The 16,606-nt window shown below is 39.7% G+C and overlaps 1 protein-coding gene across 2 annotated transcripts in view; it reads left to right on the top strand.

Moving 5' to 3' along the window:
- LOC139103299 (platelet endothelial cell adhesion molecule) overlaps positions 1–16,606 on the top strand; it is a 153,062-nt gene that overhangs the window by 125,618 nt on the left and 10,838 nt on the right. Inside the window, exon 8 of one of the 2 annotated variants that reach the window (XM_070657840.1) lies at positions 10,459–13,044. In XM_070657840.1, the coding sequence (XP_070513941.1) occupies positions 10,459–10,791 (333 nt within the window). In that variant the 3' untranslated portion in view covers positions 10,792–13,044. Of the gene's footprint in view, positions 1–10,458; positions 13,045–16,606 lie in introns of those variants that run through there. The other variant, XM_070657849.1, reaches the window with a different exon arrangement.

Below are 16,606 nucleotides of genomic sequence, written 5' to 3' on the forward strand. Positions count from 1 at the left end.
AAATCCCCTCCGGCAGGTAGAAGTTACGTCAGGCTTCGATTTTGCGCATATGTTCCGTTTAAATCGCGTACCGCAAATTGAAGAAGTTAAATTATCGTCCGGCAAGAATCACGGGAATACTTCGCCCGTGGATACTGCCGCATCGGCGTTCTCTTACCGTACAATATATTTCACTTGGTTAGCAATTTAAAAATCCATTTCCTTAGTTTAAAAGCTTAATCCGGAAGAATCAACGTTAAAGGGTAAAAAATTTTTATTTGTCTCGTGCTCGAGATAAATGTAGTAAATGGATTATTAGTGACGAGTAAAGACAAAGAATATACAGGGTGTCTCAGCCCATGTGTAAAATCCTATACAGATAGGTAGGTCTTAGGGAGATAAATAAAAAAGTTATTTAACATTTTGTAAAATTCTTAATTGTTATTGAGAAAAAAATTAATTTGTCTAGCGCAAGAGCGACAAGGAAGCTGCGGGCAAGTGAGTGCGACAGGCGATTGGCGCCGTCGCCTATCGCGCTCACTCACCTATAGCTTCCTTGTCCTCTTGTGCTAGACAAATTAATTTTTTTTTCAATAAGTATTGAAAATTTTTCAAAACGTTAAAGAACTTTTTTATTTATCTTTTTAAGACCTACCTATCTGTATAGGATTTTACACATGGGCTGAGACACCCTGTATAATGATATAACTGTAACAATTAATGAAAATTATAATATATAATTATAAAATCAAATCGATTTCTAATCGATGCAGTTTATTTATTAAAAGTTATTTTTTTTTTACGTATCTAATTAATCATTTTTATTCTTCAATAAATCTCTTCTCGAGATACACTGTGATTACTCGTCGTTTACGTTTTTATTTGTTGCTTTGTTTTGTTCTTGGTTAAGAACGATGATTGATAGACGTCAGTCTAATGTGACCATTAATAAACGGGATTTTCTGAAACGAACGAACGGCTATATATAACGCATTAAATGTGTCAGATAATGTACAGTACAACATTATATTTTTGTAAGTAAAAAAGGTCATTCATTATACAATAATGATCACACCTTTTTGCGCGAGTATAATGAAACTCTTTTTTTTTTTTTCTTCTTATGTATTATCACAAAGAACACATTGTCATTCTATTTTTTGACGAGCTTTTGCAGCAAACTGTTGTGGACGAGACTGTATAATGCTTTTAGCCATTATTATGTTATCGTAGCTTCCTTAAAAAGAAGATATACGTTAATTAAACTATTGTAATACGCGTCACCGTGGCAAGCTAAAAGGTTATGATTCGTTCCTAAAAATACCGGTATGTTATATGCAAATGAGAAATGTGAATAACGCAGGGCTATATTTTGCGATGCATACCAATGTATAATTATATGCATTTAATGTAGCAATATTAACATAGCTAAGGTTCTCGCTCAATTTCTCATTTCTGCTTTATTTGTACGCTACGACGGAAATCCGCGACGATACGATTCGACGCGCATAGCGTTTTATTATGTAATGGACGGTTTTAATTTCGTTTTTAATATGTTTCATTACGTGGTCGCATACAACAATTAATTACCGATACTTATTTGCAGGAGTAAGATTTATAAATAAATCAGGTACATAAAAATTTTTTAATAAAAAAATTTTTTTATAAATATTTTTTTTTTATAAATAATTTTTATGTACCTGATTTATTTATAAATCTTACTCCTGCAAATAAGTATCGGTAATTTTTAAATTAAAAAATTAATTAAAAATTAAATTTAAAAAAATTAAAATTAAAAAAATTATAAATAATTTTTTTAATAAAAATTTTTTAATAAAAAAATTTTTTTTTTTAAATTTAAATAAGGTATTTAATATATATTTAATATATATTTATGTGTGATCAGCGCGATACCGCGAGAGTAACGGGCAAGAAGTTGATGAGCGAGCTAAGGTTGTCGCTCAATTTCTCATTTCTGCTTCATTTGTACGCTACGACGGAAATCCGCGACGATACGATTCGACGCGCATAGCGTTTCATTATGTAATGGACGGTTTTAATCCCGTTTTTAATATCCGTTTCATTACGTGGTCGCATAGAACAATTAATTACCGGATGATAGAGATTTATTACCGAAAGTTTTCGCGATACTTTTCGTCGGAGAATTGAAACTGTTTATCGCTTTCGTTATCGGTGAGAATCTCGCCTGTACGCTTTCTTCTATCACACTTATTAACATGTTTATATATAAAGTTGATAATATAAAAATTAATATACAATATACATAGATGTTATACCCGACACTCGTACGACCCTGGTATTAGGCGCCAGTCACTAACCCGAGAGTAGATACGATGCATTTTGGTTAAACTCGGTAGAGCACCCAGCGACTAAGCTTTCCGATAAACTCGTCAGCCGTTTGAATCGACTGCACGGTATCAGCCTCAATTTACCGTCGACTGCGGCGCGCAGTTCCTTTCTGCAAAGGTGGACACAAGCATCTCGCGCGCTTGTGTACGTTCGCCGACTAACGCGAGAAACGAAACCGGTGGTTTTGCAGATGTGTTCGCGCGCTGTCCGTATACAGGGTGTCCCAGGGTTGGTGTGACAACGCTCGTGGGGTGTTAGATCTCGATAAATTAAACATAAAAGTCCTACACCATTTTACGTTTTTTTAAATTATAATCGAGATATAAATTTAAAAAAATTTATAAAGTACAGCGTATGAGTTCCACGCTCTAAAAGAAAATAGCACAGCCTACTCAATCACGCATGGGCCAAAAATTGTTTCTATAGCGGCAAGACAGCCGGCTCGGTACATTTACAATCGAGCGTCGGCCCATGCGTGTTAAAGTAGGCTGTGCTATTTTCTACTAGAGCGTGAAACTTATTCGCTGTATTTTATTAATTTTTAAAAATTCATATCTTGGCTATAATTTGAAAAAACGTAAAATAATATAGAACTTTTACGTTCAATTTGTCGAGATCTATCACCCCACGAGTGTTGTCACACTAATCCTGGGACACTCTGTATACCTTTATAACATTTGGTTTAACCTTTACTGATAATAACTAATATTTTATTATAAGCATTAATTGGCAAAGTTTTCATTCACGTTCCCTGAGCTTATTCAACGATAAATTAAAATAAAGTCGTTTTCTACAAATAAAATCAACTTGCTCGCGCATAATCTATCAAACTTGCAGACACGGAGTGCTCTGAAATTGGATAAGGTTATTATAGAAACATAAATTGTATATGTATATATGAATGCAGAAGACTTTTTAAGATAATTTTCTGAGAGTGCCCGGAGTACTAGTCGTAAGAGCCTCTAAAGTTTTAAAACTATATGCACGTGATCTGTGTGCGGAGTACTAAACTGTATCGGTTATTCCGAGATAGCTAAAGTTTCAAGAATTTATTACTAATAGATAAGAATTAAGATGAGATAATTTTCTCTCTGCCGTAATATAATTCAATCGGATAATTGTATCTTATAATTTCATAATTTCATCAAAAAGCAAGCTACATTATACCTCCCTTTTAATACGTTATAATAAAATATTAACCACATTTTAACATTTCGGGACGTTGAAGTAAATGCATTTATATTTTTGACAAATATAACTTTATAAAATAATTTTTTTTTTTATAAGATATAATTTCTAAATTAATTATTTTAATTTCTATACAATTTTACGCGTTAATATCGTTTAAGCCCTGTAACGTTTAGCTGTTTTACTAAATAACGCCGTAAATTTTGTTACGCCGGTGCACTTGCAAAATTATAACCAGTGGAATAGAAAATACGTTAATGAAATGCACTCTGGATATCATTAGCATGAAATTTATGACTTGCCGCCGATCAATTAATGTTTTGCAAATGGCTTTACGGCGACGGCTGCGTAACATAGATATCACGCGAAAGTTATTGCCGCAGGCTACGAATATATAACGGAAATTAGATACGCAGCAAATACTGAATTGTGATCAGTGTATATCGTAAATATTGATGAAATCAAGAAAATATCGATTAAAAGTTTAGATTCTGTAAATGTTACTTTCATGCAAATGGACATTTTGTACAGTCATTGACAGAAAGGTTGCAACACTTGAAGTTAGGGACACGATTTTAGAAATAGAAATTTGATGTGAACCACTGCATTCGCTTATGCGGCGCTTGATATGTGTGAAGCGCCGCATAAGCGAATGCAGTGGTTCACATCAAATTTCTATTTCTAAAATCGTGTCCCTAACTTCAAGTGTTGCAACCTTTCTGTCAATGACTGTACATCTTTATAATTAAAATCGATACCGGCGGCCACGCGTCTTCGTTTACAGATATTATTTAATAAATACGTGAAATTAATGAAAATATGAAAGAATATCTTTTTGCTTATAAGAGATATTATACTTTCCCATCATATTAAAATTTTTTCGTAGAGATCTGTAAAGTGATAGAAAAGGGAGATCCTTTAATAAATTTAAATTTTTAGACACGCGGAATAAAATTTAATAATTATCAAATAAGTTCCAGAGTAATTATGTCCGTTTAATCAAACTTTTTCAACGTGTGGATGTTATATCGTTGAAATAATGCAAACAATCGTTATTTTCCGCAATACGCACAAGTGCAACGAAACTCTTTTTACATTTGTTAACTGGCGAGCACACAAAAAAAGCGATAGTTAAACAAAAGCGAGCAGACTGAGAGCAGAAAAGGATTAAAAGAGATGATTGCGTATCGTAAACACATCCCGAGCTTCAAAGGGTTAATTTTTCCTATTTTCATGTATAGAAAGAACAAGCAATACACTGTTAATTTCTCTTATTTTCGCGAAACGTTTTCGTATGTATACGTTCCAGTGAAACAGCTGGTTTATGTGTTTAAATAAAGTAACTGCATGGGCCAAAAATTGTTTCTATAGCGGCAAGACAGCCGACTCGGTACATTTACAATCGAGCATCGACCCATGCGTATTAGAGTAGGTTGTGCTATTTTCTACTAGAGCGTGGAACTTATTCGCTGTATTTTATTAATTTAAAAAAATTTATATCTCGACTATAATTTGAAGAAACGTAAAATGATATAGAACTTTTACGTTCAATTTGTCGAGATCTATCACCCCACGAGCGTTATCACACTAACCCTGGGACATCCTGTATATAATATTTTTATATACGATGCAATGATATAATTCTGTCTCGAGCTTTACGCGTGGGTTGTGTCAACTATCTGGTGAATAATCTATTAAAAATAAAGTATAAAATATGTGTCCCGTGGTGCACCTTGTAATAAATTGAAAATGATTTGTCGCCCGAATGCGACACTCCGGAATTACGTAAGGCGCGCGTTATATTGGAAGAACAAGTCGGAGTTCCGAACTTATATTAAAACAATAAAAACGGGGGACACGTCGCGTCATCGGGGAGCTCCCTGCCGAAGATATTCCTATACGTGACCACGTCGCGATTTAGCGTGTGACCTAGAACGGTCGCAGATGTTACGTAGTCGATATACGTTTGTGACATCCTGATGTGCGGAAGAACAGCGAGATCAATCTGATCGATACGGCGCGTCGACGGTGGAGAGAACAGCACGCCACGGTTCTTTTCGTTTTTTCGTTTTTCGTTTCGACGTCCTCCCGAGGCCGCGCGTTTCTCCCTGCCTCCCTCCTTCCGTGACTTCCGAAAAATTACGAGTACGTGTAACTCGGTTGCAACGTGCAACGCGTCGTTGACCCGATACCGGAAAAGGCATTCCAGACCATTGGTCACGACGGCGCTTAAGCGACGTTCTATCTTTCATCGTGTGTGTATGTGTGTGTATTACCGGTGCTTTATACTCCACGGCGATTGAGCCCCCGAGGGGGCCCTTGTCTCTCTCGTCTCCGATCTCCTTCTTTGCCGCTATCTCGCACGGCTCTCGCGAAAAGCCGAAGCTATCTCTCGCTCCTTTTCCCCGTCGGCTGCCACTCGTCTTTCCGTCGCGCGCCCAGTTTCCGGCGTCCTCGTCTCGCGACATCAAAGCCCACCCTCGGTCTCCCTCGCAATAAGATCGTCGGTTTACAGTAGACACTGCGAGACAAAAGCCCGTTCCTCGCCTATTTCGCGTTCCGCCTTCGATCCATTCATTCCCCGTTCTGCTTCATCATCCTTCATCTCCTGCTCATTCGGTACCCGTTAGATTGCCGCCACCGCGAAAGGAATATTACGTCCTGAGGAATCGAAAATAAAGCTTATTCAAAGGTAAGCCGCGCGCGGAACAATGCGTGAGAGAGCTTTCCTTTCCGAGCCATGACGAATGAGTCGGATGGGATGCGGCGCGTAGTGCGCGTTGTGACGCGACAAAGATACGCGGCGGTTTCTCGTGAATGTCGAGGTGGATGTCGGATTCCTCGAGGCCACTCCGGGGGACCGTGCGCGTGTTACACTAGCACGGTCTTTCGCGCAATTAGCCGCGCGCCCGTGCATTAACGTACAGATTTATGGAGGTAATTAATGCTTCCGTATGCGAATTATTGCATCCTATTTGATACCCGATTTGCCGGCGGTGCAGCTCCCAATTTCTGCGCGCCGTCGTGTTCTCTAACGGCACCGAGAAGTCCGCGAAAAATTCCTAAAGTTTCAACTTATTAATCCACGCATCTCCGCAAACTCCTGACGCAGCTTAGACGACTATTGTATCAGTCACTGCTTCGAGTTTGTTTCGGTTCGCTTGCCGCGGGGTCGATTTGTGCGCGGCTTATCGTTACGATTATCCGCTTTAATTAGAAACCTATACTCTCTCGTATACATGCCAATAACACGCTCGTGATTGCGGTAATTCTATGATTATATTACGGTGTATTTTAGAATGCGCTTACGTTAGAAATTCGCCGGGGAACTTCTGCGCGCGAAGGTTACACACGATAAAGCAATAATGTAATTAGCAACAGCATTAAAACCGCACCGTCAATGAACTTTTAAAAGCTTTTATATGTATACAGGGTGTCTCAGCCCAGTGTGTAAAATCCTATACAGATAGGTAGGTCTTAGGGAGATAAATAAAAAAGTTCTTTAACATTTTGTAAAATTCTCAACCGTTATTGAGAAAAACATTAATTTGTCTAGCGCAAGAGCGACAAGGAAACTGCGAGCGAGTGAGCGCGACAGGCGAATGGCGCCGTCGCTTATCGCGCTCACTCACCTATAGCTTCCTTGTTCTCTTGCGCTAGACAAATTAATTTTTTTTTTTAATAAGTATTGAGAATTTTTCAAAACGTTAAAGAACTTTTTTATTTATCTCCCTAAGACCTACCTATCTGTATAGGATTTTACACATGGGCTGAGACACCCTGTATATATATATATATATATATGTATGTATGTATATGCCCATGGTTGGGGGGGAGGGGGAGGGGTGTATGTTAGAACTGAAATTATAGTTTTCGTACACGCAATGATAATCATGATATACGTATGATACCGCAGTATGTAAAATAGATACGGTAGTATAGTATAAGTTAAAGAGAGAATCTTTAGATTTGAAAATTTTTGCATTATTGACCTATACCGTCAGTTCTGTTTATAAGTACACGACATATATGGAATACATTTTTTTTTTAAATGTTTATTATTAAAGCATGGAATTAAATATTTTGAGACATCACGCGCAATCGGCACGTCGTAGAATTTTCTGTGTAGGAAAAATCGGGCTCGGAGAGACGGTTGAATATCGATTTGCGTGTATCAGAGAGATTCGCACGTAAGTTATCGAGCCTCGTTCCGTCCTTTGTACATCGTTGCATAACCCTCGGTTCATCGACTTCCCCGGTTGTGTTCCTCGACAGGCGAGGTTTGTTGACCGTGTAAATCGATCGGTTCGCGATCGCCTGATCTTACGTTCAACGTCCCCGAGATCTCATCTCGCCGTGGCGCACGTCATATCCCGTGTCATCGCAAAGCGTTGCACACACGCGTGCGCCATCGTACGCACATTAGCGCGTCGGTGCTGGCGGTGTCGGGTAGCTATTACAATTTACACGCGGTTATATGCGCCACCGAACGAAGCCCCGAGTCCTGCTAATTGTGGTTAAGTTTAATTCGCGCGGACGTGCGGCCTGGTGGGACACGGCCGTTAGAACGGCGAACGCTCAGTTCCCATTTGACGTGCGCCGTTCCGTTGCGGCATTGCAGCCGGTGTATCCGACGTTATACCGCTCTATATCACTGTAGGGTGCACTGTATCCACGTATACTCCGTATAATTCCACGTCCGTCAATACCAGCGGATTATCGGCCAATAACACCGAGGAAAACCATATCTAGCTCCGTGTGGCCTACCCTCGAGGCTTCGGCTTTGCCGACTTCCATTAAGCGACGGGGTGCAGGGAGAGAAAGAGAGAGAGAGAGAGAGAGTGAGAGAGAAGAGTGACAAGGGACGAGGTTGATCGCGGATGAGATCGCGGATAATAAGAGGGAGGCGAAACAAACGGGTGCGGGGAAAGAGGTGAAATAGCCACTTAACGAATCATCGATAAACAACACCCGGGTTCTCTCGGCGTCATATCGTCACGATCATCATCGCCGTTGTAATAGGGCCCGGATAGATGCACGCGCGGGGGGGTCTATTGTTTTCATCCGGGAAGGTCCTTTCGAAGGGATATCGGCCCTGGACGTCTCTCGGTTTGTCCCATCTAACGGGCTTCTCATCTAAAAGCACCGATTCTCCGTTCTTCGCCGCTCCATCAATTCCCGGCTCACCTCCTCTTCCCCCCCTGTCGCCTCTTATTCTCTGACCCAATGCCGGCGAGGCCGCTTGTGTTCCGCGCACGTTTCACTCCCTTTCAATCTCCCTCGTTTCCCATCCGCTCGTACACGCTCTTTCCCTCCAACCCGTGTTTCCGCATCCACTTCGTTCCTCGTCAACCTCGTGACCGAGCTTCAGACCAGCATGGTCTAATAAAGCGTCTCGTTTCGTAGCGGTGTGGTGCACACGCGCGTACACTTGACGCGTGCATGTCAATGTTCACGGATATACAGGGTGTCCCAGGGTTGGTGTGACAATGCTCGTGGAGTGTTAGATCTTGATAAATTAAACATAAAAGTCCTACACCATTTTACGTTTTTTTAAATTATAATCGAGATATGAATTTAAAACAATTTATAAAGTACAGCGTATGAGTTCTACGCTCTAAAAAAAAATAGCACAGCCTACTCAATCACGCATGGGCCAAAAATTGTTTCTATAGCGGCAAGACAGTCGGCTCGGTACATTTACAATCGAGCGTCGGCCCATGCGTGTTAGAGTAGGCTGTGCTATTTTCTACTAGAGCGTGGAACTTATTCGCTGTATTTTATTAATTTTTAAAAATTCATATCTTGACTATAATTAGAAAAAACGTAAAATGATATAGAACTTTTACGTTCAATTTGTCGAGATCTATCATCCCACGAGCGTTGTCACACTAACCCTGGGACACCCTGTATAATGTGAGATGTTCTATGTAATTTACTGTTGGTTCGATGCGAATGCTGTTAAACTTCGTAACAACTATCTTCTCGAAGCATGTTGGCATCAGGTGCGCACATAACGCTTTGAATCGGGAATTATGTTATTACTGAGATTATTATCACTTAAGGAACTATTAAGCGTAATGTTATTACGGATTTAACTGACTTTTGAGTAAATAAAAAGTAAATAGATAAATAGCGAAGTAAATTAATTTTAGCTGCAACTATGATTTTAGCTGTTACTAAATTATTCTATAAATCATGACTAGCGACAAACTTTTTCTTTATTAAAAGAGATAACTATGTTTTCCACCTCTTTTTGTAATTAATACAACGCAAAGAATTTATGAACTTTCCGCAAAATATCGAAAATATGTCTACAATTTCATCGATTTGTCCACATCGGCGAAAGTTTTAGGCAAACTTTTTACGATTCACTTACAAATCATTCTACCGTGCGATTCACTCGAATAACTTACTTTCAACACTATCGCGACTTCCAGGGACAATAATGATCCATTAAGAAAGCCGGAACTCAGCCATTCTGGCCAATACTTTCGACAGGCTCGGTCTTTGCGGCCGCGGCTTGACGAGGAGCGATTTCACGCAGGAAAAGAAAAAAGAAAAAGAGGGTGGGAGAAGTGAAGGGACATTAATCGAGAGAACACGGCGGTAGAAACGTTAGCGAGTCCTCCAACTTTTCATCGAAGTGGAAACCCTCGTCTTTGGCGCAATACGCCGTTGAACGCGTGGGATGACGAAAAGGCGGGTTGGGAGGGCAGAATTTCACCTCCACCCGATTCCGGATGAACGGATATCGTTGAAAGCAGATTTACATTTCCTCTGCTCTTTCTCTCTCTCTTTCTCTCTCTATCTTTGTTCAGTGCCCTTACCCTGCCCGTCTCGTCTGCCCTTTCGCATTTGCGAATCCCTTTTCCCGACGTTCACACGTACTCCGACGATGGGCTCACGCTTGATCTGTCGCAGGTGCAAGCGACCGCGAGGCAACAACGGACGAAAGACGACGAAGGGATGCAGTGGAGCGAGATCAGTCTTACTCTTCACCCGTACCATTACGCGAACGGACGTTTGAATCTACGTTGCATCGCGCACATACCAGGCATATACACGAGGCAAAGCGAGCTCCAACTCCTCTCGGGTATGCGCGAACCGGTGCCCGAAAGAGGTAAGTATAAAAATTTTACTTTCCACTTCCGCGGCGTCTTAAAAACAGTTTTAGACATTCCCCGAATTGCTCCTTATCTGGAATTCAACTCAATTTTTACGAGAATACATTCTGTTATTCGGCGTCTATTTTAGTACCGTACGAAGCAGTAAACCAACTGTTACGCTGAGATAAAAGAAATTTCGAAAATTCTGTTATTTAATTAATTAACTTGCGACTTAAAACGTTCCTCAGAGCTTATTTGAATTTAACACTTATTACGCCCACCGTGTTCAGTTTATCTAGCTAACTTGAATAATTTGAATTAAGCCTCGAACGTAGTAGATATTCAAGATTAGCGCGCATTGGATTAAATCCGGTTAGTTCAAGTTAGATTATGTTCGGTCAGAATTAGATCAGGTCTCTCTATACAATGTTGCTGCACGCAGTCTCGTCGAAGGGGGGATTTCTACATTTAATAACGCATCGATAATTGTATCTTAATTCAATGAGGAAAAAATTATCGGGGTGGTTAATTAGCGATAATAATAGAATGATTGCTTTTTCGTGCCGTTCGTGATTCGCGGTCTGATTTCGATGATTCTGCGATCAACGGACACGCGGCACCGCGAGTAATAGTCACACACGGTCGGGCTAACCGAGCCAGGATTAGTCGGTCGGTCGCACGGACTAATAAATTCTGAAAGCGGGGTCCACCCACTCGAAATCGGTAAGGAAGCCTCCAGTGCACGCTGCGCTCGCTTTCCTGCACGCGACGTCGACGAGATTTAATTGAGCGGCCACGGGTATAACCTACGCTCCCATTACCTTCCGGCTGGCTGACCCGTCCTTTCACCCTTTGCCCGATGCACCCGCCGGCGTTTTCTAACTTTCATCGCCGTATACGTGCCGAGTCGCGCCAGCGACCTCCGATGATTCCGCCGTTTTCCTCCGTGAATCCCGCGTGGATGCGAAATAATTCACGATAGTCTAGATAAGTTGGAGATACAGAGTTACTGAGCAGCGCTTTGAGTTTAAAAAAAAGACGAGGTGGCGTCTGTCGTATACCTCTGATATTTACTTATTAACAGTACTAGTAATTTTTACATAAAAATGCTTTAACATAATTTAAGAGCTTGCATAATTATTAAAATACCACGTAAATTTAGCAAATTTTTATTTATTTAATTTTTTTTTTATTATTGCATTGTATAATTCTGTATCTCGAACAAAGTGATGGTTTAGAATCTAGTTTTAAATCCGCGACTGTGTGTGTCAATAATTGCATTGATGCGCAATGCATGTTCCCCGGTGTCTCCGTTAGCAACTCCAATTTTATGATCGCATTCGTACCCTGCGGAATCGAAAAGTATCGTCCACCGATAATCCATATCCTGGTATTTTGAATCTGGCTCTCGAATAGATTCTGCTCAAAATACGAGTGATTGGATACTTCCGTTTGCCCAACGGCCGGGAAAACACCTAATGGGTTTTTGCGTATTGTGTAGTTCGTCCTGGGAAAACAGGACAAATACGTAAGCCCTATTGTACCTCATTTTTTGTCCATTGTATGTGTATATCTTGCTTATGATACTGCATTCCCTGCTTTCAGAAAAAACACACGGTACTATAGGTAGATCCTATTGTTTGATACTATGTACCGTATTGTGTGTAGTTTACAGACTAATAAATGCCGTAATTTTTCATTGCACGATCAGACAGTATTTAAATTTACTTTGATTCGGTGCACAAAAATTCACTTTTCTACTTTTACGTTAAACGTTTTTTTTGTTTCTGTTTTTTACGCGTTAAATTTTTTGAATTAAATAAAAATTTCGTATAAATCTTACATTCGCACTTGGGAAAATAAAGGAAAGCCATTTGTACACGAAACGAAATTAACGCGCGTGCATTCAATTCCGTATACGGGGTTTGACCGGTTGCCAGCAGCGTGAATTTAATAAATCGCAGAGGGTCTGGGAGGGGTATGGGAGGGAGAGAAACGCATATTGGACGAAACGTAGAAAAATTTCGATTTTAGCGCATAGCGGCATTTATCAAAGGTTATACGCGCGTGTTAGGTATGACGGTATCGTAATCACGTTTCTGCTAGGCCGTGTATTAGCCTCTTGACATTTTTCGTTAAATGTTATTCGCATCTGTCGACCACTCTCTGTATTGTTAAGCTACCGGAGTTTGGTTCACCTCATATTTGTTTATTTTGAAAAAGGCCGGTGGTCTATATTCCGGCGCGGAAGCGGTACGTTCATTTTATTTTCAATGACGTTTGCCCGATAACATTTAATAAGCGCCGGTCGCATGCAGCATTCTATAAAAGACTGTGACATTTACAGAAAATAAAAGCGACCACAAAAATGGTATTTTCCGCTACATTTATTTTTTTTTTTTTTTTTCCCCCATCTCAATAGCTCGCGTCATTTATATGAAACCCGATTTATATATGTGTCGTCGATATAAAACGACATGATAGAGATGCATTAACCTTGCATGTCTGCTAATTCGGTATGACGCCATATTTCAATGTGAGCACATTTTTTATTTATTTTATAATAGTTTATAGAATGTTAGTTTGTGCTACGCGAACAATGTGGTTTTTAAATGTTACATAAAATGTGAATTTTATTAATATATATATTTTTTTTCAACCAACTCATTCCGCATATGATATTTACGTCAATTATATGACGCTTAACTAACCTATGAAGTCGTTATATCATTTTTCAGCATTGTGCTTACAGAGCGACATTAATAATGTTTGGAATAGCGCATAAATGATATGTAAATTGGTATTCGAAATATATGGTTTATTTTATTCTATCTACATAACACCGCGAATTGAATTTGTCAAATTGATAACGCCGCTTTCATAGTCGTTAGCATTTTATATTTCTTAATTGATGACATGTAGGCATATTAAAAACGTAATTGGATCCATAAATGCGCTTGAAATGAATTACGTGTAAAAACGATGAACAACGCGTATTAATTATTGATTCGTGTCGTACATTCGGAATTAATGTTTAATGACACTTCCGCGTTCGCGTTTCGAAGTTCTGCATACAAAGATAAAATCGTTTTGAAATAGGAAACGCACTCGACCGGAGATAACGTCGTATAATGTTCCTACGTGCTTTATGCGAAATTGTCTCTCGGAGAGTTCACCTCTTGCGTGAAAAAAAGAATCTCACGTCGTGTACGGAGGAAGTTCAACGTTGGAAGTCTCGTGGATTTCGATATACCTTCCCGTCCGATTCCTACCCGTTTCCGCTTTTCTCCATGCGGTAATACGAACCACGAGAAAGATTCGGTACCTCATTGGAGAAACTTGCTTGGGACAAGACGTCGGTCTTCGCGGCGAAACTTCGACTCCTCTGTCACGTTTTCCCCTCGTCTCTACCTCACGGTATCCTTTCCTCGACATATCCTCACTGTACCCTTCCTTCTGTACCCTTCTCTGTTCCCTGTCTAGCTTCGCGCGAATTACCCGAGTCTCGCAACGCTAATCTTACATGTACGACGCGAGGTAAGAATTATCTGAACATCTTCAGGCCTGAAAGATTTCGTCTCGACCGTAACTGTCAAAAGTTATAACATATTCGTATGCATTTCGCTTCAGACAAAAATACACTCCGACATGGTTCAAAACGGGTTTTAATAAAAAATTATTATTATATTAATAATTCTTGACCGATAATTTTTCAACGTTTTTCCGCAAATTTTAATTACGCGATATTTAATTAATTTCGCCCGTGCAATTAAATTTTTATTAGCTTTTGTTTTTAAATGTGAATTATCCATTTCATAATTTAATGCTGTTATAATAACTACACGCAGTCTTTTTGACAATTGCATTTTGATGAGTATTGTTGCAGTTTGAAAATGCCTACGTCAAAATGGTGAAGTGGAAGTTTCGATTACATTTCTCGATACATTAATAAGCTATATTCTTGCTATTTTAGCCTCTGGCGGGCTGGTATTTAGGTCAAGTGTCTTGACTCCTGAGGCACCCTTTATACATGTCGCATGTATAATTTCGCGCCGAGCCGAGCTCGGAAGCGCGGATCGTGGTAACGTAGGTACTCTGCGCTTTAAGAGTAGGTGTTATCAAGGCTTTGCATACCCGATTATCCGGGCCCTTCTTGTTCCCATGTAAACTGCCGGGCAAAAGAAAAAGAAAAAAAAAAAGTGCACGACGTTCCCCGATCGACTAACATCCCGGAAGACGCTTATCGGGTTCTCGGGTTCGCGCGCAGTAGTCACAGCTATCTTTCGTCAAAAAGATAGGAAAAAATCGCAGGCTGTATGCAAGAGGCGCCTACGCTAAAGCTCAAGTGATTGATCGCTGATATTCGGTATTATCATTATTGAAAATGTCATGTAGGTGATTGTTTCAAGACCGATTAGAATAAATCTTTTTTTACCTTTGAAGCAGCCTTTCCGCGATATTTTACTGCCAATATTGTTCTTAGTACTAGAATAAAAAAAAATTTTTTTTTTTTTTTGGTGGAAAAAGAACAATGCTTTTAAGGCCATTTTCCTAAAGAAATCGGAGGTATTCAAGAGACGATTCGTTTATCCCAGTCGTCATAAATCTGTAAAACTCCGCTCTCAAAGCAGTTGAGCTTCAACTAATGAGCGATACTGTCAAAGAAAGTCTGGGCGTAACACGCAAACCAAAACAGTACAGTTATAGGAAAATTTCCTTAGCTACGTTAAATCGGGATTCTGTTCTCAAGTTGTGCACGAACCCATCTTCAGGTGTCTGAAATTTATTAGTTTACGTCGAACTTTACAGAGTTTCTGATTACTTGTGAATATCCGATTAGTTTCGAGAGTCGGAAAATAAATGGATTACCGTAAGACATGGAAAATGAGAGCTTTTCGATTAGAGCTTGTTCTTTGCGAAAATAAGTTTATCTGCATTCGAAACTTCAGACGACATGTACGCCGCAAATAGCAAAATGCAAAACTAATTTTACCATTTTATTCTCTACAGTTACACGTTCGTGTGTACATTTATTATTTTTTATTGTGCCGCACTTTTTTTATTATATCTTTTTAATGTTCACAATTTTTCCGCCGCATTGCGTCGAGATTTTCGTGCATACGCGGAATAAAATATGTGTACAACTGAAATGCACCGCAGTTGTGCCCTTAAATAAATCGTTTTCGCAAAACTTTCTGAGGACTTGTGTCACGAACTTACGAGCACTGGCTCGTGAAGTTGGCTAAAGTTTTTTTTTACATCAAGAACTCTCTGAATTTTGTCGTAACCTAGACTCCGCGCGCGCACTTTTCAGGCCGTGGCAAACGAGCCTTTCAATCCCTCTCGAAAGACCCTTACCGAAAATCCACGAATGATACCTTATAAGCTGTTCTTACGCACACGTGGCATTTATACGCCACGTGAAAAATATAACTCCGCGTTTGCGGAGTTAGCAAAAGTTTCTTCTCAACGTTGGCCGATTTATTCTACACGCATATTTTATATTAAATTTGCATGTATCTGGTTTCACGTTTGCCCGTCTTTTAATTTTTCGATTATCTAAATTATTACTGCTCGTTTTATTACATGTATCCGGAGCAATTCTGTATAAATCTGTTCAATATTTATTTCATGCATATTCACGCGATATTAATACAAAGATAAAGTGTGTATTGCGTCTTCACATCGGATTTCCTCGATTATAAATTCTGTAGCAAACGCGGAACGAAATGGAAAATCAACTTTAAACGGTCAAACAGCCCGCAGCCGAGAGAAATGTTTCAATGTCCACGGGGATATTCTGGTACATCAGTATTTCGTAGGGTATTTAAATATGCACAAAAAAGTATTGCGTACGGTATGCGATATCAACCGTCAGAAATGATCAGATTATACGTCGTTTTTTTTATGCGCGAGCGGAATATTCCAAAAGTAATATCAACGATCGCTATCGAATCGCTATC

The sequence above is a fragment of the Cardiocondyla obscurior genome, linkage group LG01 (genome assembly GCF_019399895.1).
Source record: "Cardiocondyla obscurior isolate alpha-2009 linkage group LG01, Cobs3.1, whole genome shotgun sequence".
Taxonomy (NCBI): domain Eukaryota; kingdom Metazoa; phylum Arthropoda; class Insecta; order Hymenoptera; family Formicidae; genus Cardiocondyla; species Cardiocondyla obscurior.